The sequence below is a fragment of the Lycorma delicatula genome, chromosome 2, assembly GCF_047948215.1.
Source record: "Lycorma delicatula isolate Av1 chromosome 2, ASM4794821v1, whole genome shotgun sequence".
NCBI classification, from domain to species: Eukaryota; Metazoa; Arthropoda; class Insecta; order Hemiptera; family Fulgoridae; genus Lycorma; species Lycorma delicatula.
The window spans coordinates 228,413,144-228,439,373 of NC_134456.1; the positions used below are offsets into that span (position 1 = coordinate 228,413,144).

The 26,230-nt window shown below is 31.3% G+C and overlaps 1 protein-coding gene across 1 annotated transcript in view; it reads right to left on the bottom strand.

Moving 5' to 3' along the window:
* LOC142320084 (uncharacterized) overlaps window positions 1–25,093 on the bottom strand; it is a 55,999-nt gene extending 30,906 nt beyond the window's left edge. Inside the window, exons 1-4 of the mRNA XM_075357759.1 lie at window positions 24,657–25,093; window positions 20,420–20,595; window positions 14,594–14,714; window positions 1,162–1,319 (exon numbers count right to left, since the gene is read on the bottom strand). Coding sequence (XP_075213874.1) covers window positions 1,162–1,319; window positions 14,594–14,714; window positions 20,420–20,595; window positions 24,657–24,713 — 512 coding nt within the window. The 5' untranslated portion in view covers window positions 24,714–25,093. The remainder of the gene's footprint in view (window positions 1–1,161; window positions 1,320–14,593; window positions 14,715–20,419; window positions 20,596–24,656) is intronic.
* Window positions 25,094–26,230: the final 1,137 nt, after the last annotated feature.

The window sequence follows — 26,230 nt, forward strand, 5'->3', positions numbered from 1 at the left end:
CTGTATAAAGGTAGGATGTAAAAAAATGTAATTAAATTCTAATGTAAAAAAAAGGATATTCAGAAACCCTATGAAATCAATAGAAAATAATGTTACAATTAAATATATTTATATAAATAATACCTTAATTCTATCATGATGATTTCTTGTCATTCAGATATTATGACATCACCTATAAACAGTAGGAAAGGGATTACTTATCAAGAATGAGACGGTAGTAAGGGGCAGCATTACATAATTTCACCTAGGGCTGAAAAATTCTACAAGCTGGGCCCAATTAGAGCTTCAATCCTATCATGATTTCAGTGATCTTGCTTAAAGGTTATATTATTAGGTTGAATATTCTGGAAATAAAATTATTACACAACGGATATGCAAGAAGAGATTGTTGCAATGTTATTTAATGAAAACATTTATCCTAAAATTAAAATTGAAAGTAGGTTTCAAAATATTTCTATCAAAAAAATTAATGAAAAATTGAACTTAAATATCTACCTACAAATTGGGCTTAGTCTACATAAAGTCTGAAAAAATGTTGACCGTACGCAGTTAGTTAAAATATGTGAAATAGAGTGAATGATTAGTAAGTAAAATTTGTTTTTTCTCTTATAAACTAATAAAAAAAGGTATACAATTTGTCTTTAGGTTATAGTTGAGATTGAGTGGTATGAAGGAAAGCCAATTAACTGACCAAATTGGAAATATGAAACTTAACTAAAGAAAAAAAATTAGAATATAATTTTTAGAAACATTATTAATAGGTTTTGTTTTGTAAAGGATTTGGAGGTCTGGTTACTCATCAGACATCAATCATTAGGCTTAATTAGCAGCTTCCAGATAGGAAGCGGAGTTCCTAAATTCATCCACAGGCATTCCCCCTACCAGGTAACCAAGGATGTAATACTGGTTCTATTTTCAAGACCTTGCTATCCTCAATGTGGAGGATCTAGCAGAATCAGATCCACATTCACAAAACTAATAATGGAGTATAAGGGATTACGGATGAGGAAAATAGGTGGAGAATAAGACAGCATATTCTAGAAAGGGTTGTTTATAATCTTGTCCAAGGCCCTAAGGTTCTTAAATTACTGTGGATCCATCTTTTAAGTAATAATAAATGGCACACAAATTACTGATAAAAAAAGCAATTAGTTTACTCACTTAGAATCAAGGATTGAATCTCCATCTGTAACTTGTATTCCAGTATCACATTTCGTCGTAATAATCTCTGGGTTAATGTTTGCAATAATTCTCTTTGATCTGATTGTTTCAGCTGATTCTGAATCAGTAACTTGAAATAATGACTGATCAATTTTTTCCTAAAATATATTTAATCATTATTATTACTATTATTATTTCTGAGTAAAGATAATGTATAAATGCTTTAAAATAAATATGAGGTAAGAAGTATACTAACTTTTAATATTCTTTTTCATTAGTAATAAAAAAAATATTAAAAAAACAGTCTGGCATAAAAGATAGACGAAATGTCACCTTATGTACATCCTCAGTTAAACATAATTTTAGGTAAAATAATTACTGTAAACAATAAATATAAAAAGAGGATAATTTATTTAAATTTTCAGAATGAGAACTGATTTTTAGTGTAAAACTTTTAAGTTTTACAATATTAAAAAAATGTTCTGATACATTTTATTATACATGTACTGTAAGAATGCTAAGTGGATAGAAGAAAATATCACATATAATAAGATAAAATTTTGGTAGTATAATGGTGAAAAATATTATTTAAATTTTGATGTTTTTGTCAATGTTATAGAAGAATGTTTGTTAGAAGGGTTTAAAATATCCAGCTTTCATCTATAAGCATTTCAACCCTGGGTCAAGAGTTTTGTACAGCCTAAGTATGCAAACTGGGTCAAAGGCAGAGCTGCCCCCACCAAACCACTCAAACACAAAGGATGTATTAACTTAAAGACATCTTAGTTTTTATGGCTCATAAATTATTATGATTTTGGCCAAAACCCACAGACAACTAAAGAGGAGCAAGAAATCAAGAATAAGACAGAGGAGGGGAATGTTATCTAAAACCTTGTTTGTTTAGGTCTAAACCTAAAATCTTGTTTGTTTAAAGAAACACAACACATCTGAAAACACTTAACAAAAAATAAACTTATCAAATGAAATTGGGCTAGCCTGTTAGTTATCTTTCTGATTTTTTGATCGAAGCTCTCAGATTTTGATTCCCAGTAAGAATCTGGTGTTTTTCATCTATTATTTTATTCATATAATTTTTCATATTTAGACTTCTTATGGATTCTTCTAGGTTCAGTAGACAGAACAAACACACAAACTAAAGTAAAAAAAAAAGAATCATTTCCATAAAGTAACATGCTAATGCAGAAATGGTGGTGGAGCTATTTAATGTACAAAGACAACACAATAAAATAAAATCACTTCTTTAAAATGTAAACAAAATACATAAAAAATTCAAGTTTACAGCTAAATATTAACACGTTAACAAATTTTCATAACCTCACAATCAAAAGAAAAAACAGAACAGAATCAAAGTACATAGAAAACAGATGGTGACGGGAAACACTGATTCACAACTACTAAAACCACAAAACTTTACATGGACTCTCAGTTTTTAGAAGTTTGACCTTTAATCACACCCACATCATTGTCAAGTAGAAATTAATGTTGTGATAAAATACTTCAAATAAAAAATTCATTCAATAACACCTCATTTACTCAGTCATAACTAAATAAATAAGAATAGAAACAAACAATACATTATGCTAATGCATATGAAAAAAGATTAAGAGAAAACAGCTTACAAAATTAAGAAAGCTGTGTATAATGTAGCCTTCAGAACAAACAATGAGACTAACCATCTCACAGATAACAAATACCACGAGAGTATATAATATTTTCTTTTCTTTTTCTTGTTTAGCCTCTGGTAATTACCTTTCAGATAATACTTTAGAGGATGAATGAGGATGATATGTATGAGTGTAAATGAAATGTAGTCTTGTACAGTCTCAGTTTGACCATTCCTATAATGTGTAATTATTAATTGAAACCCAACCACCAAAGAACAGCGACATCCACGATCTAGTATTCAAATCCGTGTAAAAATAACTGACTTTACTAGGACTTGAACGCTGGAACACTCGACTTCCAAATCGGCTAATTTGGGAAGACGCGTTCACCACTAGACCAAGCCGCTGGGTTGAGAGTATATAATCTACCTGCTCCAGTAACATACAGTTTTGTATGTGTGTACATTACAGTTTTGTAATGGACAAACAGTATCTAGCTTCAAAGTTACAATGAACAGATAAAACGTTGGGTGTCATAACACCAACGTTATGACAATCTTGATATTTTACGTTAAAACATTACTCTACGCATGCATACATATATACACAATCTCATCAAACCTGAATATTATGAAATAAATACATCTACAATAATAATGTATTAAGTAAGCAGATTCAAATCTAATAAATCTTTTAACCATATATTAAACAGCCTAGTTCCTAACTCAAAAACTACCACCAATAATATCAGCAGATACCAGAGTGGAAAATAACACCAGTAGTCAATAAAGTTAACCACAAAAGTGAATGTGTCATGTAAAGTTAAAAATGTTGTTTAAAAATAATTTGATTACGTTAATCATTAAAAATTCATTATTTTTGTATAATTTTAATTGCCAGCCACTACAGATAGATCACTTCATCACTTCACACAAAAAAGAATTTTAAACTGACCAAACAATATAACACCTGAAAAATTAGATTTCCGATCAGTATTGTTAACTTTAATTGCTTAAAGGAATATATTATTACAACAAGTCTGGATAGGATTGAAATGTTTAACATGGCATACTTATAGCAGACAAATTATTAGCTGTTACTAAAAGTAATAAAGTTCATTTTGACCATAATGGCCTCAATTTTCATGATTTTCAGTATTTAAATTGTGTTGGGATTTTGATTTTAAGTTTATTTCAGGTGATAAATTAAAGAATATTTCAACTAACTGTGATACAATTATCTCATTAACAACATTGTTGATTCAATGATGAACAAAATTTTCCCAAAATTTACTAGGTTTAAGTTAGCGTTATCCTACCATTGAGATAGCAGGGAAAATACCTGCTTTAACTGTGGTGAAGAGGGGCACCATGCTGTTGAGTGTGCAAAGAAATCAAGGTGTTTAGCATGCATAAGGAAGGACATTGCACTGGAGCTATTTCATGCCCACAGGGAGTTGCAATGTAAAAGAAAACCCCATGACCCGGAGGACTGGGAGATCAACAACCCTTCAATGAAGCTGATTCAATTGAATCTGAACCATATGGCTTTGGCACAGGACATGTGTTTGGCACAAATGTGGCACAGGACAGGTGCATAGTGTTTTGGAAATGGGGCTGATATAGAATTGTCTCCAAGCCTTATCGACCCGACTCTCGAACAGACTGGGTAGTATTGTTGGATGGAACTTTTGCTATTTGGGTATGTACATCTTTATTGACAAGGAACTCTCTGTGTAAACATATGTTTGCAAGAATGAAGATTGGTGACACCTACTTCTACAGCATATACATGTCGCCGAAAATAAGCATGGATAGATATAAGGAGGCTCTGGTAATACTTACTGAGGATGTAGCTGTGCATTGCCCGGCATTATTTATGGGTAATTTTAATGCATTGTCTGTATCGTGGGGCTCTGCCTACACTGATGCACGGGATAGACTGTTTTTCTTGAAGCGACAGCAATTTTGGACCAGGTTTGGACCTGGTCTTAACACTGGGAATGAATTTACCGGCTAGGCATATATACATATATACAGCGGCCACCAAGCTGTCATTATGATGATTGACGTTGGCAGACATTGTGTGATAGGGTGACCCCTGACTCAGGGATGGAGTGTGAAGGGAATGGATCCCCAGTTATTCGTGGAGGGCCTTGATTTGAGGAAGGTTACTGAGATTACAATGGCAGAAGGAAAGGTTCAATTATTAATGGATGAATTGATGAGGGCTTGTGATGGTCTCCTACCCTGAAGGGGTTACGGGGCTGGTCATCCACGTGTTTATTGGTGGAATGAGGAGATTTCACGGAAATGCAGCCAATGCCTAAGGGCCAGAAGGAAAATTCAACGGACTTATTTCCACTCAGCTAGGGAATATTGTAAGGTACTTTACAAACAGAAAAGGAGGTAGCTACCGAAGCTCATAAGGGAATCCAAAGCCTTGGATTCCCTTATGAGCTTGCTGGAGCAAACTTATTGAAGAGAATGAAAAAGATCCATGGGGAAGACCATACAAGATTATTGTTAAGTATGCTGTGAGACCTAGAGTAGCCACTGCTATGGATGTACAGGCATCAACCTTATAAAATACGGTTAAGATGGAGTCCTTTGAACTTCACTTGTGGAGGATGTTTATGTGGTCGGTTATGCGGATGACATAGTACTTGTAGTCAGGGTTACCACAAAGAGAGAGATTGTGGACAAAATTCAGGCTTTGTATACTAGGATCAGATCAGAACTTGAATGGCTGGGGTTGGCCTTGGGATGGCCTCTGAAAAGACAGATATAGTACTTTATCACCTCTAAGAAAAGACGTCAGACACTGTCTTTGGAACTGGCAAGAAGGAGGGTTGATTCCAGAATGGCCATTAAATAATACCTTGGCATCTGGATTGTTGCCCGATTAAGGTACAGAGTCCATGTTATGGAAAGTTGTGAGAGAATGGAGACGACAATGCATGTGGTTGCCATCTTACTTCCGAACACCAGGGAAGCTGGAGAACTCAGGAGGAGGTTATTATCAAGTGTGGTGTACTCTTCCCTCTTATACGGGGCAGAAATCTGGGCAGATGTTCTGAGGTATAAAAGATATATGGGAATACTTGCTGTGCTGCAAAGGAGATGCTGCCTCTGGATTTCGGCAGCTTATCATATGATCTCAAGAGAGGCTGCAGAGGTGCTGGCGGGTGTTATGCTAGTTGATCTGTTAATTGCTCACAGAAGGAAGCTTTACAAGAGTTGATGAATACTTAGCAAGAACAATGGGATGCGAGAGAAAGGTCGGTGGACTTATCTTCTGAGCGGAAATATAAGGAGTTTGTGTGGTAGGGCTCACGGATCAATTGATTATTATCTTACACAATTTCTGGTTGGGCATGGTGGTTACAGGTTGTATCTTTTTAGGTTCACTCTTAACCATTCGACCACTGTCTAGCCTGCAATGTGGAGGAAACTCTGTACCATGTTTTCTATTGTGTACGAGGTACCAGGATGCGTGGAGGTGCATGATAGATGCCATGTTCTCGGGTGTCTAAGCTGGGGTTGCTTTCCAACTTGTTGGAAGGTGGCTTGGGTGAGGGTGCTCTTAAAATCACGAAAGGATCCGAGTGAGGTCAGCAGTTATCAACCCATCAGCCTCTTGCCGGTAATCAGCAAGTTGCTTGAAAGGCTGGTTGTGGAATGGCTCTGGGAAAACATTGATATGAACTCACTTCTAAATTGAGGCCATGGCTTCATGAAATGAGTTGGCACTAAGGATTGCATCTTAAATGCTCTTGCCAAAGTGGAAAGCGCTGACTATAAATATGTTTTGGCAATTTTTATTGACATAGAGGCAGCATTTCCTTCCTTGTGTTGGAGTTCTGTTCTCTATGAGCTGGAATGCCGCAATGTTCCTGTAGCCCTGCAGGTCATAGTACGCGGCTACTTGTCTGATTGCACGGCTCTGTTTAAGGATGAGCACCTAGTTGTGTAAAAATCCATCACCAGGGGAAGCCCACAGGGCTCTGTTCTTGGCTCCTTGCTGTGGAACCTGGAATTCGACAGATTTCTGGGACTGACATTCCCAGATGGGGTCATGGCTTTCTCTGATGACTGTCTCCTGTTAGTTCATGGTAACTCACGACTGCAGCTAGAAGACCAAGGGCAAGCGACTTTGTCAACTATAGAGGGCTAGATGGACATTCAAAATTTAAAAATTTCTGTGCCCAAGATGAAGTTTATGTTTCTCAAGCGTGCAGACAAATTATCGTAGTTTTAACCTCTGTAGTAAGTATAAAGGCTGTGTAATCAGCCGAGTTCAAGTTCATAAGTACCTCAGTGTTTTTTTGATGAGAAGTTGCTGTTTAGCAACCACATTAGGCAAGTAGTGACAGATGCCATCTCTGTGATGCACAAGCTTAGAAGGATTGCTTGAAAGGATTATGGGCTGTTGGGCCGTCATCTGTATATGGTGTACCGAGGTATCTTTGAAAGTATGACCCTTACGCGATGTCCGTTTGAGCGCATAGGTTGGAAAGAAGTCGAGCATTTATTGAAAATTTAAGGAAAGCCCAGCACAGAGCCTTAGTTGTATGCATTGTTGTCTCTAAAAAAACCTCCTATGAGGGTACCACTGTATTGGGAAAGGGTCTCCCAATCGATTTAGTTGTGAAAGTTTGGGCGGCCATGTGGAAATTGTGAAGTGGGGGAGGCCGAGGTATGGGATGCGGTTTCGAGCTGGACATGAACCAGAGTGGAACGGTGATCTCAATGCACTGGTTCTAAATTTTGAACAATTACCCATCTCCCGCCTGCAGAGGAGGCTTTACAGCCTCGTGATGGAAGCATGGCAGCAAGATTGGCATGCCACGACTAAGGGAAGGTCCTTGAATAGATTTATACAGGTTCTGAGGGGATGGTATGCCTCTCCTTCAATTTTTACGGGCAATGGGATTCCAAGTGCTTTCCAACTACGCGAATTTGAACCAATATTTGTTTCGGTTTTACCTGGCAGCTGATAAGCTGTGCATCTGCAGAGAAGTCCAGTCAAACGGACACATGATGTTCGACTACCCAGCTCTTGGGGGGGGGGGGGAGCCAGAACTCAGACCATTCTGGAACTTAGAGGTCAAGGGGAAAATTGTGAGTGGCCACTCACCAGCGGAAAGTCAATGTAGCAAGAGCTGCATTGTTGAACCATATGGGAGTTCCTTGATGCAGTTGCTTTATTCAATTGACATCAGCAGTTTACTTAACGGAAGACTCCTACTGCGCTGCTGTAGGAAGCTAACTGAGAGATATGGCTGGCTACCAGCCAGATTAAGGCTCCAAGCGCTTTAATGGCGGACAGGTATTTGCTGGCATTCAGCAGTCTAGGCATGTCAGCAAATTGCTGTCTTTGTCAAGGTAAATTTAATTATTGATAAGTCATATATATTTCAGTAGACAGGGCGCACCTACCCATTTTAGTGATATATAACAACAAATGGGAGGTGGGACATGCAAGTGACTGGTGTATGGTACCATGCTTATTCTACTCATGCTTTTAGGTTAGCTCTAGGAGCTAGTTAGGACACTGGTTGCTAAGCTGTTTCAAGGCTCAGTAGCCATCTGTGGCACAGACATTCGGTCTTATGCTTTATGGTAACTGAATGGGATAGTGGCGGAAGAAATGCCAAGTAAACCAAATGCCCTGCGTCGTGTAGACATGTTCAGAACTGAGGGTATTCAGCAGATAATGCTGCAGGGTGCGAAGCAGTGGACTATTTTTGAAAATTATAATAGAAAAGTTTTAGAAGAACATATAAACTCAGAAAAAACTAGTAGGAGATGGCGAGCATTGGTGCAGCCTGCAAGGGAATGAGGTGTCGGAGGGTGCTGGATTGGACAGGTCTGCGGCTGAGTAACTTGGGGGCTCTCTCAAGCATGCGGGGGTTGCTTTGGTATGGTGAGGCTGTGGACACTCTGTTCCCAGTGCCTGAGGATGTTGCTTACGTTTTTAGTGATTATGGCTGATGGTCATGTGAATAAGTAATAAGTAGTTGAGTTGTGTGTGTGGTTGATGGTGGGTATGTGTTTGTGTACTCTGGTTGTAATTGTGAAAATTTAATTAACTGTTGCTATTAAGTGTGCTTCAGAGGACAAGTTATGTCTTGTGGCCATGTATTCATGATTTTTGTGTGCTTGTCTTGTGTTGGCTTGATTGTATGAATGTATAAATCTGTGTGGTACGTCTTAGTACCTGTTAGGTGTGCTATTTTTTCTGGATATTTTTCTTCCTTTAGGTATTCGTGGTGTGCAGTGTGTGTGTGTGTGTGTGCGAGTGGGGGGGCACTTACCCCCTCTCCTGAAGTAAAGCTTTATTAGCAGTTTCCCAGGAGGTGGGGGTCGCCAGGGGTGGATGTTTTGTCAGTAGTGCGCTGGAATACATATGCATTTTCTGTAACAGCTTTAGTGAGTCCGACACTGCTTTGGCGCCTGTAAATGGGGTTCCTCCGCCTCTAAAAATAAAAGTTAGCGTTATCCTAACTTATTGAATTCAATAAGTTGAATTTTCGACAATCATTGATGGATGGGTTTTTCATTTTCAACAAAAAAAAATTAATCTTAAGTGTGGAAGATTAATTATATATCGTTTTATAGAAGTTTATGGACTAAACCACCATGGTAAAATCTAGGCATGAATGTAATGTGTTTAAAAATTTCTTTGTTTAACATTTTTAAGGGACACATTTATTTGATGCTGAGTTTTAATGCTATGAATTTTTTATGCAAAATTTGTAATTATTTTGGAATTGACTGAATTTCTTTGGTATTTCAAAGTAAGGGTAATCACTAAAAGAATGTTCTAATTTCCTCGTTATTTTTAATATCACTTCATTATTGAATATGTTGTCTATTGAATTTGTTTTGATAGCTTGCTTTGTAAACAATTATGCTTATCTTTTTTTATCAAAAAAGTACAAAATCATCTTTTGGTTGACGGATGGCCATTTTCTCTTTTTGATACACATGATATTGTACGTCTTTTTGATATTCATGGATGCTTTCATAAATTTCTGCAGTATCCACTTTCATTTACAATCTAACTTTATAAAAAACTAATATAGTATAACCTTAGTAAACTGAACTAATTGAAATCAATGTCTGTTTATATTAAAGGGTTCAAATTAAGCAGTTTAATGTAAGACTGTAAATTTTGATTTTTTATTATATATGTATTTATTTGTTTTTATGAGTGTCATAATTTTCAACTTAACAACATCACACACAAATATAACTGATGGCACAATATCTATAATATTAAAAACTTCTGAAATTTATTTTACTCGTTAGGAAAATTTTGCACTACCTGATAAGTTAAAACAAATAGCAATAATAGATGACATTTACTAGGCGACCAAATTTTGGAATATTGCAAAATGAAATATAGTTTAAAGATTGTGGAAGAAGTTATGGCCAGAAATTATAGACAAATATCCACACAAAGAAATTAATGACTCATCTACCAAACTTGTAAAACGAATGCCAAGATATGAGTGGTGAATGACGTAAGTGAATTCATAGTAAGTGATAATGACCATGGTCACAAAATTACATATGCAAAATCATATCCATAACTGAAGAGCGGGAAACTGCAAGTACAACTGATAAAAATTAATTTGACAAACCAGTACTGGAGATTTTGTGCACCAGAGGAGCAGTAGCAAAATTTGAGTCAGCTTAGGTGTGTTGAGCAACATACTATGATCAAACTCAGTATTGTGTTTATGAAGTAATGAAGAGACAGCATGGTTACTTCCTATACAGCTACTATTTGACAGGAGGATTTGACTAGTTTCTTTTAAAAGAAGGATGCATTTGTTAACATGTGGTAAAATACATCTTATGTTAATAATTATAGCGCAAGTATAGTTTAATAAGAAAAAAATAAATAGAATTATTGAACTAAAAAGAACTGTAAATAATTTAATACGTTTACATTAATTAAGACCAAAAAACCTTTATGAAGCCAAAAATAATTAACAGTCTATGTCATGATTAACTGTCAATGAATCAGAAACCAGATTTAAAGAGCTTTGCTCTTCTTATTTAACTGTAAGGATAGAGCTTTTATCAGCTCCAGAGATGCAGAAAAATATAATTTCTTGATTATAACATTATTATGGCCTATTTTTCTGAGTAATTTTTGTATAAAATTTTCAGCAACACTATTTTTAAAATAATACACTACGCTTTCAGGATTTTTGAAAATATAAGTTTTTTCCAAGGGAATTGGAATACTCTAATTGTTTCTGTCAAACTCTTATCATAAAATAGAGTAAGACAAACAGTTATTCCCTTCAGAAATTGGTTTTAATTTTTATTAAATTTACACTAAGTAATATCAATTTGAACTAAGTGGCAGTTTGGGTGGGAAACTGTGCTTATATAAAACAGTAGCTTCTTTCTAACACCTGCCTTACAGCAAATCAAAAAATAATTTATCTATCTTTCTCCAAAGAGAGCAGCTAATACATGAAATTAAATTAAAGTACATTTTAACAGAAATGAATATTTCTTTCTCATTTTCAGTATATTCATTAAAGCAAAATATTTCTATTTTTTCCTATCCTACAGTAACTGATACTCTTTCTCTATTCGAATAACCATACAATTTTTAATTAGTTTTTATAAATATAAATTTTTCCTAATTTTGTGGCCTGAAAAATATGATTTAAATACCATAATTACATTTACAGATAATATAGTTCTATAAATTCACTGTTAATTCATGAAAATAATAGAGTTAGGATGATTCATTTAGTGTAAATCACTTACATAATTACTTTCTTATGATTTCAGCATCAACTACTGTTATTCAATAAAAATAATAATTTCCTACACAATTTAATTAAAAAAAGATCCGATAAACTATCAAAATAATCTAATTAAAACAAATCATTAATTCAAGAAACAATAAGAAAATTATGTAGATATTTCTACAGAAATGATGAGATTGGGGCATTGAAAACCAAGATAGAATAGAGGATGCGTGAACATACGGTGTCTCAGGTTCTGTAATTTATATTGAATCACAGGTTTACAGAAGATGCAACCTTATTGTAATAAAAAAGAATATTTGAGGTATGCACTCATTTTTAGTTATATATAATAAAGTGTGTATAGCCTGTTAAAAACATTTACTTATAACAATATATTAAAAAAGGAGTAACTTGCAAAAAAATTAAAAGAATTTCAGGACATGCTCTACCAGTTAAAATAAAGAAAAATGTTCATATTAATATGAAATGGCTTAGAAATGTTTCATTTTTGAGTTATAGACTGTAAAAAATTTCTTCCTGATTTCTGCACCAAAATTAAAATGAAGTTACTGAAATTTTTGGAACTTAAATTAAAGAGCAAATTTGATAGCATTATGTGGGTTTTGACCTGAAAAATTTAAGGTATTTAATTTAAAACTAAATCTGCAATTTAAGCAGTAAATTTGATGGTATATGTGGGTTTGACCTGAAAAATTGAGCAAAACAGGTTCCAAAACAGTATCTCCAAAAGGTTCCAAAAGTAATTTTTGTTCAATCATTGCAAAATATGAAAAAAATGATGTTGCAAATCACAATCTTTCAGGTTTTACATACAATAAAATTGTTAAATTGTAAGTAAGCAAAAAAAAATTTACAACAAAATTTATAGAGGATTTAATTCTGAGAAAACATACATCTAAAGTAACATCAACTGCAATGACGAAGAGTTTCAGAAATTACTTTTATTAAAAAAATAAGCAGACTGAAAAGCGGTAGAAAAAATACTAACCAAAACAATCATAATTTCAATTTTGAAAAATATCAAGTAACAAATTCAATTATTACAAATAAATAATAAACTTACTATTATAATAATTATTCAAAATATCCTTTACTGTTAACATAATTTCTGTTCAATTTAAATCTTATTTGTATGGCTCTTCTTAGTGTATCATGAACCGTTTCGTATAATTTCAACTACGTTAAAAATTCTTGTTAATTCTTCTTTTCTAGTTACTTTTTTGTTCATACACTAATGATTTCATGTGATCCTGGAAACAATAGTCCATTGACATTAAATTTGATGTTCTAGGAGGAGGCCAGTACCTGCTAAATGGCCTGCCTCTTCTAATTCAGTTGTTTATAGATCTTATCTCATAATTGTTTATTAATCTTGACTGTAGAAAAACCATTTCCTTTTCTTTAATAGTGGAAAAGTCTTTTTCAAACAAATTTACATACTAATTTTTCATATGGCAATCTTCAAAAATAAATGGTTCACTATTATGCGTTTCATAATACTACATACAACATATTAAGATGAAACAAGTGTTGGGTGTTTGAAACTATTTTCTACTATGTCATATTGTACGAAACTCCAGTGATGAATATTTCATGAATTATTGACTGTATCTCTTGAAAAAATTCCATCATCAGTAAATAAAGTAGAACTTATATTGTGGTGATTGTCTTGAAGTTAGTGACAGAAATAAGATGAAGTGGAAAATCTTCAGTTATTAAATTTTGAACATGAAAAAAGGTTTTTGGATTTGGAACCCTTCTCTTACGGAAACTGTTGATGTTCATGTTGTGCAGCGGGTGTATTATTTCCATTATTAAAGACATAAAAAAATTATATCTACATATTCTTTAGTTTTTCATTTAAAAACTAAAAAGGTATTATGAGAAGGTATTCCAGCACTGCAGTATTCTTTAATTTTGAAAGCATACAAAACTATTCAAATGCAACACACACAAATTCCACATATTGATCAGCAGCTGTTACCTTATAAAATAAACAACTTCTTAATATATTTTTTCAAAATTATTTCTAGATAATGAATTTTTGTTTCTTAACATTTTTGGCGTTATAATGAATAATAATGTTATTAAACTATTGTCTTATTTAATATTTATTTTTTAATAATAAATTTTGGATCTAGATGTTTTCATTATTGAATGATTTTTGTTTTGGTTTAAAATTTTAATATAGTATTTTTCTGCAACATTTCAATCTATTATTTTTTTACAACAAATTTCAAATAAATTCTTAAAAGTCTTTCATGTCCAACTGATATTACCTTACATAAATTTTCTTAGAATTAGATTCTCTACAAATTTTGTTGTAAAGATTTTATTTGTTTTCTGTAAATTTAATGAAATTTTATAATAAAATTAAAAAAATTTTTTGCCACATAAATTTTCTGTTTTACAATAATTCTCTAAAATTGTTAGTCTGAAACCTGTGTCTTATATAATTTTTCAGGTCAAAAACCATATGAAACTATTAAATTTACCGATTAATTTTAGTTCCAAATATTTCAGTATTACCACATTTTCCCCTTTTACAGAAATCAGGAGGAAATTTTTCACAAGCTGTATCTCAAAAAGCACATTTCCCAACCCATATTCATAAGAACATTTTTCTTTATTTACACTTAAAATGTTCTGCAATTTTTTCAGTTTCTTTGTCAGACATCCTGTACAAAAATATGTTACAAAACTTAATTGCAGATGTTACTTTTATAATATACATAATTTTGTTTCATTTATTTTCTGGATTACATTGTAGGTTTATATCTGAAAAACATTACTAAATTAAACTTTCTGTTCTTACACTCTGAGGTGAGATGTCAAAGCTTTATAAAATTGTTTTTTTTTTTTTTTTTTTTAATACAGCATATTACATTAAAACATACATAATTTCACAGCTAATTATTATGCAATTTATTCTGCTTTTCTTAAATAACAATATTTTTTATTTATTTATGATTACTGAGAATAATTTTTTTTATAAACTTACATCAAATTTCATTTTTAGCTTTTCATACTGGGCTTTAAGGTTCTGATAATTTTCACATTGAGATGTGTACTTTCCTAGACTTAATTCAGCTTTTTGAAAATTATTTTCCACTTCCTTCAACCTATTTAAATGAAAAATCAAGTTTAAAAACTCATCATCCTGGAAGCATTCTTAAAATATTTCCATTACTTTATGATACACTCAAGTCTAATTGTTCTTCAACTCTTCTGCATTATAACTATTTTGGAAAATTAAACACTTTGTATTTTCTGTTGCACTTTACTATATCTTCATGCAAACTAATTAAATCATTGTTTTACATAGGCCATTGTCCACTTTCCTTGCTTCAAGAAATAAAGCAAAAAATTATGAGGAACATCTTACTTCATATACTATTTGAGAAAGAAAACATACAAGCACTAGAGATATTTTAAAAATTTAATTATGTCATTTAAGGATCTATATATCCTTCTGAGCTGGATAAAAAAAAGAGAATCTTCAGAACTTCAAACTCTATTGTTTTGACTGTTAATTTGTCCAGAAAGATGAAACCGCATTTCATCTAAACAGAAATCATCGTCCAAAACATTCATACCACTTTGAATGAAATATTTGAACTAACTACAGTATTGAAATAGTTTATCAAATTCAATACAGGCATAACCTTAGTTTTTCAATACCAGGGCCGTTTTTTTTCAACCTCTGATGGTCTATAAAAAAGACACACTGATATAATAAAATGATTTTATTACTAAAAGCTAAGTGGAATCTAATTTATTTTACTACATAATCGCCAAAATGATTTCGTCGAATTGTGACACCAGCTTTCCAATGTCTTCTTCAAAGAAGTTTTCTGCCAGTGAGGTAAGGTACATCTTGACAGCCTCCTGAAGTTCTTCGTTGGTGACAAAGTGTTGTCCGCTCAACCGTGCTTTCAATTCTCTAAAGAGGTGAAAATCGTTAGGTGCTAGGTCTGGACTACACGGTGGATGATCGAAAACTTGCTACTTGAATTGTTTGAGAAGGTCTTGCATCATGTTGGCACAGTGCAGTTGTGCATTGTCATGGATCAAAACCACGCCGGATGAGAGAATGTCTCTTTGTTTTTTCTGAATTGTTCTGCGGAAATTACGTAAAGGTACACAATAAACTTTCTTTGTTATTGTTGTCCTCTGCTCCATAAAGTCCACAAACAAGACACATTTATGGTCCCAAAAAACTGTAGCCATTGTTTTCCTATTGCTCAGTGTCTGTTTAAACTTTTTCTGCTTGTTCGGAGAAGTGTGCATTCACTGTTTAGACTATTCTTTGGTTTCTGTATTGTCATACTGGATCCAAGTCTCATTGCCAGTAACGATAGACTTTAAAAACTCTTCCCCCTCATTATCGTAACACATAAGAAATTATTAAGGCTGATGCCATTTGCTGCTTTTTGTCATTGACACTCAACATTTTTGGGACTTAACATGCACACAGTTTTCAGTATTCTAGCTATTTAGTCACAATTGTGTACAGAGAAGACTTTGAAATTTCTGGGATTTCTACCCAACCAGACATACAGTAGCAACAGACTTGCGTCTTTGCTCACCTTCGTCATGGACATCCATTTGCTCTTCTTTAAATTTCCTACACCATTCTCATTTACTACCATCACTCATAAAGTTTTCACCATACACTAGGCTCATTCTGCGATGGATTTCAGCAGCGCTACATCCTTCTGCTTGCAGAAAAACCTATCAAACTTCGCAACTCACACTTGGCGAGATCATTGATTGTAGCGGCCATGTTAAATTGCCTGTAGCTTGGCTCAAACTGATGCAATGGAGCTGGCAACGGCAGAGGTTGTGGTGGGAGGGCAACACAATTGCAGACAATGTGCAGACCTGGTTCCTGCCTATCTCTTGTTTACTTAGATGCACGATTAAAAAAAAACAGCCCTTGTATGACCATCCCAAACAAAGTCCGTTGGAAAACATTTTCTGAGTGACTTTCTGGGAAAATGTAAAAGCAAGTATGATAGTGGCCAAACTGTCATCAACCAATATTAACAGATGATCACTAAATTTCCTGTTTCAGAAAATCTAAACACTGAATGAAAAATAGCCAATTTATTTGAAAAATCAATAAATTACTTTAACCTTATCTAATACAGTTTCAGCAAAACATTGGTTTTATGGAAATCCCGTAAAAACAAACTTAGGATTGTCAACTTTTTTAGGTTACATGACTATGAACACATTGTAGTATGCACAACAGAAATACTAGACATGTTTAATTTCAAACAGCAGTACTGGTGAAGAGGTTATTGGCTGCACATGATTATTTTGTGTCTAAAGAAATTCTGCACCTTGCTGAGGGTACAACTAGGTAGAAAAAATGCTTATGAGTATTACCTAGATAACCACTCATGGGTTAAAAAAATTCAGAAAATAAGTTTATGATTTTTTAACAAAAGAAATAAAGTAATGAAATTATTCTGAAAATTATTTAGCGACTGTATACTGAGAAATAAAGATTGTAAAGAAGCTCTGGTCATAATCGCATTTTTGTTAAGAACCAAAAGAATGCCATCACAACAGTAATGTTGAAATATGACAAGTTGACTTAGACTGAAGTAAAGATTCTACATGTTGCATGTTAATAGCAATTTTTCTTTTTAATTATTTCTGAGCATGATGATAAGGAATCTAGATTTGAGAAAAACCAATTCATTAACATACATCTTGAGAGCAGTATCATTTTTAAGAACTAATGTACATAGTTAAGAAATAAAAATACTAATATCTTTTAAATAATAAAAAAAGAAAAGAAGCAATAATGGGAATATTATTGCAAATTTAAATAATATTATAGTTAGTAAAAATGTAATAATACGAGTGTATATATAACTGCTGAATCTGCACAATTTACTAAAGTAAAAGAATATACAACATAACTATTTTTAAGTTTCTGCCAGCCAACACAAGTTCAACAAAAAATAAGATCTACAGAATTATAATATAACAGTAAAATGTGACGTACAAAAATATGATATAAGAACACTTATATAATAAGTGTATTATATGTAAAAATATTATCACCAAGAATATATGCCTTAGCGAACTCAAGATCACAATAACTGTGAGACGCTCTCTCTGATATGCTTTTGAGATCCCATTTTAAATGTGGGAATCCCATTTTGCCACATAGCGGTTGGTTGAGGAGGTACTAATTTTACATAACTTTATTATTATTTGTTAACACTAATAAATGTTATTTGCAATAAATACTTTTACATTAGTTAATAAATATTATTAAAAATAAAAAGATAATAAATAAAAATACAATTATTTGTAACTTTTTAATATTATTATTTGTTGAAGTCAGTTTTTATTTTTATTTTTTTTAGATTATTCTTTTATTACCTCTTACATGGCCTATCAATAAAATTTCCTTATCTTTGTTACATATTCAGTCATATTGTGTTTTTCCCCAAACTTTCTAACTATATGTTAATTTCACTAAACTATTTATTTATTATCTTTCACAAAGCTAAATGATGTTTAGCAGCATGACGAGACATGGTTACTCTTAACAAATCACTTTTGAAATAATGTAAGATTTTCCATAGAACCTTCCAAAACTAATTAGCAGAAAATTCTTCATTAAGTTTACAGACTCCAAAATAATGAGAATTCTTAAAAGAAAATTTGTTTAATTAGTGATACTTTTTCAGTGAAATCTCCTGTATCAAATCAGACTATGAAAAAATATCTTTTGAAAGAAATTGAAACAAATTCTTTTATAATTTCTAATCTTTTGAAAATTAGTCTTTTATCAATTTTTTTCTGCAATTGTTTAGTAGTTTGAGACTGATGTATGAAAATATATGAGGGCTTGGCTGACAAATTTTGCACATGTATGCATAGCATGGGAATGAAAAGAGATATTGGATGAAATAGAAAATGAATAAAAGTTCAATACGTTAGCTACAAAATGGAGTATTTAATTTTCATTATAATCCCTGTTTTACACTGATACAATTTTCCCGATGTGTGACAAGTTTTTGTATTGAATCACTGAAAAATTCTGGAGGTCTTTCTCGGATCCAAGTGGCCACAGCTTCCTTCACCTCATCGTTGGTGGTGTAATCATTACCTTTGAGATCTCTCTTGAGATGAGGGAAGAAGTGGAAGTCGCATTGCCAAATCCATCATGATGGTATTAATATAATATATAATTAAAATATGGGTATGTCTACTAAATGCGCTGCTGACCATGTTTAAAGGAAAGCTGCCAAGAAAGGAATGATCATTTAAGGAAAAACAGAGAAAGAAATGCCATGAATATTTTCTCAGATTTCTCTACAATGAGAATGTATACTCTCACAAATGAGAATGTACAACAGTTGGTTCTTACAGAATGAAACTCTACTCATATTTATTGTGCCAGTTTAATATAAAAATGTTTGTCAAACCTAACACAACGTTCTCACTAGAGAAGAGCAACGTTCTCACTACCTCAGCTTGATATACAAGGAAGGAGAATTACCGAAAGTTGTACTCATAAAATTTGATGATGAGACTATTGGTCTTAGAATGAAAGATGTTGGTGGTTGCATAGCCATTTCACTAGTTTGTACAACATTTCAAGCGACAAAGGGCTACAGAGATATCAAGTGAAGAATGCTACCTCTGATATTATGCTGGGCTGTAACTGTTCACAAACTGCAGGGTGCAACTCTTAATAGGGCAGTGATAGACCTCGGCAAGAAAAATTTTGCCAAAGGGTAGATTTATGTCACTCTTAGTAGAGTTAAAACTTTAAAGGGCATTACCTTGTCTGATTTGGATCCAAACAAGTTATTAAATGTACTACATGATGAGAAAGCTGTGACAGAAATGATGAGGTTGTGCAATCCATCCAATTGATTCTATAGGTCTATATAACCACTTAATCAAGATCTATATATCCAATCTATATAACTGATTTATACTTACTTATTGCGAGTAGACATTTGGACAAGGTTTGCGAGTACACAGTTAAAAAAAGTGTTTTTAATAACTATAGAATATTATTTATTGCAAAATTATAAGATTTAACTCACTTCATATAGAGTGATGTTGGTTGGGAGCTTGTTGTATAACTATTTATTTAATATTGCAGAATTAGAATTTATTATTTACCGTTTATATAAATATTTATATTACATTTTTTCAGTTAGGGATAATATACTTTTTCACAATTTTATATAAATATTAAATGTAGGTTTAATATTTGTATGGAGTTTAGAGGAAAGTAGCCAAGAAAAAAAGGAGAATGATTGTTTAAGGAAGAAAATGGAGAAAAAATGCCATGAATATTTCCACACAGACTAAACAATGATATATATATACTGTTATTAATATTCTACTCATACAGGAAACAGAGCAACATGATACTGGTATGATTGGTCAATGGCTAAGGAAATTGAGCCTTTTGGTTTTTTCCTAAGATTATCATTGGATTTGGTTAAAATTTATATGGGACCATTCCAAAAATGTATTCTTTTGATTAAAAAAAAAAATCAAAATCTGTTTACTAACATCAGAGATATTGCATAATATACATTAAAAAAATACAGTTGAATTGATAACTTCCTCATTTTTTGAAGTCTGTTAAAAACTGTTGATAATGCTAAATCATCAAAAAATAATATTATAATTCAACTAATTTGTAATTGTAAAGAAGCATGATGTTTGGTTACTTTGACATAAGATAACCCAGAATTAATTGTTATATAACCCATTTATAAATATTAAATACTGTTATCTTATTTTATCTGAATAAAATTTATTAATTTCTTACAATAAAGTCAATGAGTTGTTTACAGTTGTCAGACTTTCGTTTTCAGCATCAAGTTTATGTACTTTATCTATTGTGTGTTTTAACATTTTTGCTAGTGTGATCATTAAATCTTTCATTTCATCAACTTTGTAGGTTAATTCTTCAGCAGTTAAATTTTCATCAGTCATCAGAACTTGCTAAAAAAAAAGAAACACACTTATTGAAAATTTATGCAGAATTGATTTTATTTTTTATACAAAATGTCCTTACAACGTGGATCTTAATTACTTATACAAATTCAGAATATTGTGAGGTGTGTAAAGTATATGAATGAGCTAATTTTGAAAATTAGCATAGGTGTTCAAAAAAAGCATCAAAAATGCTTTGGAGTGAGTGAAAAACTTTGAAAGGCTTTTTAAAATAGCAAAAATGTAGTAGTATTTTTAGTGGGACTAAGAAAAAAAATATAGGCAACACATGCACAAATAAAATTTTTTTATGTACTATAAACAAACAATTGGAATTTTTTAATGATTATTTTTCTAATGTTCCCACTGAACTTGCTCTATCTCAATGAATTCCGCCACTAAAGAGATAACTCAGCTCCCACGCATATTTAAACCATGCCACAATGATAAATTTGTATTTTTTATTCCAATAACTACAGAGAAAGATATAAAAGTTATAAACTTTATTTCATTAAATAAAAGTAGTAATGATTTAATGTCACCTATGATCCTGGACAGTACTACAGATGGTTTAGCTCCTGTATAAACTGATATTTACAATAAAAGTATGTAATGGATTTTTTATAAATTTGCTAAAAAAAAGCATCAAAGTTGTCCCAATTTTTAAAAGAGAATATAAAATTAGTACGTGACTATCAGTCAATTTCTTTGTTAAGTTTTGTCATCCAAGGTATTGAGATGATTAGTAAAATATAAAACTGTAATTTTTTTTTTACAATCTTCTACAATGGACAGCTTGGCTTCAGGCAAAATCTTAATATAGAATTATCACTATAAAATTTTCTTATAATAAACTCAAATATCAGTAATAAAACTGCCTTGTTTGTGGATAACTGTAAAGCATATGGCAGTATGTCAGTTCCTCTCTTAATTAATTAAGCCATTATGAGATAGACCTTCAATTCCAGCATTCTCATCTCATAATGGCTTATTTTGTATTTAAAAGATTACAGACAAATTGTTAAGATCCACAATTTTAAACAAGAAGTCTCAGAAATGGTGTATGATATACTTCAGAGTTCTGTACAGAGACCAACCTTATTTCATTTATTATGGTAATTTTTATAGTCCCATTATGGGTTTTAACAACAATACAGGCCAATCTTACAGTGCTAATACTATGCCATCTATTATTGGACTAGAGCTATATAGAGAATTTATTTAAATAAGACTTCATTATGGTTTCACTATATTAGGCTCAAACTGGATTTTTCTAAAAATGTGTTTTATGTGTTTTTCTTTCACAGTCATATGACTTTGACCTACCATTTAAGATTAATGATATTAACTTAGGCTTTATTCATTGTATTCGCGGTATAGTGGGAAAAAATTCAATGTAACTGTCCTTAAACACTCTATTTGAGAATCAATATGTACCTCATATCTTTGCTTAGACAGGTTTATCTTGTTCTAGAACACTCAAAGTTTGATTACATATTGTTGATAGCATATTACATATTAGTCAATGGCATAACACTTTGGGGAAGCAGTTATCAATTGAATGATTTACTTGTTTTCATCACCAAAAAAAGATCTTTAGGCTCTTAAGTGAAGCAGGGAGAAATTCCTGGTTTTCCCAGAGTTTATGCATTATAGAACAATACAATTAAGGTTTTTTTTTATGTTTACAGTCTTAGAAATTTTTAAAGAAAAGTTGTAAATAAGGGATGACTGGTTGCTTTGAAAACCAATTCTTATATACAAGACAAATGGCTAGTAGCGTACTGACTGCATCAAAGCCTAGTTGTACTGTATTTCAAAATGGTTTGTATTTCTATGATATAAATTTTATAATGTGATTCTTGTTTCACTGAAAATTGGGGAAAACTATATGAAGCATTTCAAAAATAACTGTGTAATCAGTTGTTACCTGGAATCTGAATGAAATTGAAACAATGTTCACTTTAGCAATACAATATTAAGTTTTGAATTGCATGCAATTCTTAGATATAATAGTAACGGTAACATCTAAATTAAGTGTAGATGAAATTATTTGATGTAAGCTGATGATAAAATTCCTGTGGTGTATTGATATGTGATGTATATAAGCAAACAGCTTTTGGTCATGTATAAGATAGATTTCAAGTATTCTTTGTTGAGAATGTGTATTTCTTTAACTTTTATTTATTATAAATAAGATATAATATTGTCAAATTTATTTTTAATTAAATAGTACTAGAAATTATGGTAACAACTTAACTTTTTTAATAGATGAAATAAAATTAATAAATTAAAATTAATTATCTAGATTTACTTATTATAACTAATTTCTTTTTTATGATGTATAATATTATACAATTATATACAAATTTAATGACGCATGTAGTAACTACTTACAAAAAATGAAAATTTTAACAAGATTAAATATATTTAAAAATGAAAAAAATTGAATAGTAACTTTGTAATATCTGCAATTTCATATCCATTTACTTTTCTTTAATTTAATTTCATTGCTTAAGTAATATCTTTAATAGAGTAATTATTCAACCATTCATTTATTTGACTGTAAGAAGTACGTGATACAAGCACCAAGCATCTCAGGTTCTTTACTTATATGAGCCATAAGCAATCAATCAGTTGTTTTCTCTGAAGTAGATGTTCCATACACAACCAGTTCCTGTGATGAATAGGGTAAAGGTGTCTGCTAGCGCCAAGTATGGTTTAAATTTGTGGTCCTAGCACACTGATACCTAACCATATATTTCAAGTTCATTGAAAAAAGCAAAAGGAAACTACTTCACTGAGGAGTGAAGTGACACAGGATGCTTGTGATTTTTGATAATCACTACCTCACTGTTGAAAGTGATTTAGGACTTATCTCAAGTCATCATATATTACACCTATAACACACATACAGCAGAGTTATATTACTTATATATTTTTCACTATTTGTTTTACTATATAAATGCAGCTATTTTTTATAATGATTTTTAAGTATTGCTTTTTTTGTTTATATAATTTTACATATCTAACTGCTGCTTATGATAGTTCAACAATTGAATGTGCATCTATTTCCAGATTTTTATCATTTACATGTCTTGAGCATTTTTCTTGTAGAATATTTAAACAAATGAAATGATTAAAGTAACAATTATTTAATAAGGCCATTTCTATTCAATTATTCTATCAAGTGTTACTGAATAGCTGCTATCACTAGTATCCATCACTAGAAGAATTTCTGTTCTGATCACTACTTGCAATATGTTCTTTCAAATGTGTCATTAAAAAGTAAGCCTTTTCTAAGGCGCATAAAATAACTTAAATGAAATCATGATCATTAAATAGAATGCTAGTAGAATAATTCCTAAAAACTACCATTTTGAAATATTTTCATGTATAAATAAATCTTTACGATATAAATATCTTGCATATACTTTATCAGTTAACAAAATAAAATAATTTTAAACTTAATACAATATAATTAATACATCAACTGAAAAATATGAAATGAGGTGTTGTTTTAACCTAGCCACTTGGGACTTCATGTGTTTGAATATGATTCAATTACAGCAAAGTGTTTTTTAAACTTGTTTATAAAATATTACTGTAAGTTAGTACACTTTACTGACATTTGTTTTAAGTGGTGGTCAGCAAAGCTGTTGAGACAGCCGTGATTGTTAGTGTTTAATAGGTTAACTTCCTTGAAATAGACTAATTTGTAAATATTAACTCCGTTTATTGTATGCAAAATTTCATAAAAATCGGAAAACCGTTTAGACGGTTTTCAACTGCACCACAAACATTTGAATTGTCAAAAAGTCGAGTTAAAACAGGCTCTTATTTCATTATTCGATAAAGTAAAAAAATTATTTTTTCTTTGTCCAACAAATATACAAGATTACTAAAGCATATTTTATTCAAAACGTCTCATATAAATTTAGTGTAATTACTTGTCATATACAGAATTAATTTTTCTAAAGAAACGTGATGAATAACATAGAAATGAATAACAGTTTTAATATTATTTTTAAAAAAAACACTGTAATTTACTTAATACTGAAATTCATTACCTGAACTCTACGAACAAATAGTTTTCCTTTGTTTTCTTTTTCAGGCTCACATTCCATTTTCTTTTAAATGCAGCACTCACAATGTTTTGATATTAATAAAAACTTCTACATAAATAAATAACTAAATTAACACTACAAGTGTAGTTGATCTAGAACGTTTGCATTTTTTCATGGTTCTGTTAATTTACAATATAACTTGTGTATAATTTACTTTCTACAGATTAATTTACGTAAATAAAACATGTTCTGATTTTTACCTATAAAAGGTAATACTAACTAAAATTTACCGTAACATTTTTAAATGAATTAAAGACCTAAAACTTATATACTTAAACTTATTTAAAACAGTAGATAAATCATGACTACAGATTTGTTTAAATTGTTGCAGATTACAGACATGTCAAACGAGTACAGATAAAATCCAATGCCATCTTTATTTCAATTTCATTAATTATCAGTGCTTTCATATTATATTTGTAAGTAAAAAAATATCAGTAATATTGCAAACTTATTACTCTAAAATAATCAATTAGGCGTAAACTACTTTCTTTTATTTTTTTTCGTAATAATAATGAAAGATAAACCCTTGCTAAAAAAAAAAAAAAAAAAAAACGGGGTAATAAACAGTGTAACGGACTTAGCGAAGTAGATGTTGTCATCAAATAATACAATTGATTATCTTTTTTTTTAGAAGAAGCTGTCATGGTATATTTAAATGAGGTAAGAATTCATTTACGTTTAAATACTTGAAATTTATAAAAAAATCCTTTGCACGCTAGTGCGTACATAAAGAGCGTTCTCGCGCTTCCAGTTCAAATTACTGCATTTCTGCTACTGCATACAACGGAATTCTCCTACTGCTTGCTTCTACCAGCATATACACAGTAGAATATGAAACATTTGTGGCGTAATTTAGGGGCGACTAAGTTTACTGAACAATAAAGTGAAATTTATCTTCATTGTATGTAGGCTATTAAAAAAAGTAGACAGAGGATTATGAAACAATGAATAAAATAAAAATAAATTCTGTAATTATCATTTTCAAGCATGACATCACAATATAAATTATGAAATTTAAAACAATGTTTAGTCCTCCTTTGTTGTCATGTAGTTATTTATAAAGGTAGTTCTGTAAAAGATATTAAAAAATACACATGAAACAGGAATTATGTAAATAAATAGAATAAAAAACAGATCTATTCAAATTAGTTATGAAATACAGTGACTAATGTATATTGAGAAAATGAGAAAAAAACTTTTATTTCTATTTATTAAGCCATCAGTTTTTTTATTTCCACAAAAACTCATTTATAATAAAAAATGTTTCAGATTTTAATTCTTTAAGCTAGAGTCTGAGATTATAAATATATATATATATATATTATTTCAACACTAAAATTTTATTATTTCCTTTATTTTTAAAAAAAATTTCCTAAAATCTGTTTATAAAAAAGTCATGACTAATTATTACATAACACATAATCTGAACAGTATAACAACTTTATCATTTATTTGATTAATATTTTTACTGATGACATTCATGATGTAATATTTATTACATTTTTTTAAATTTA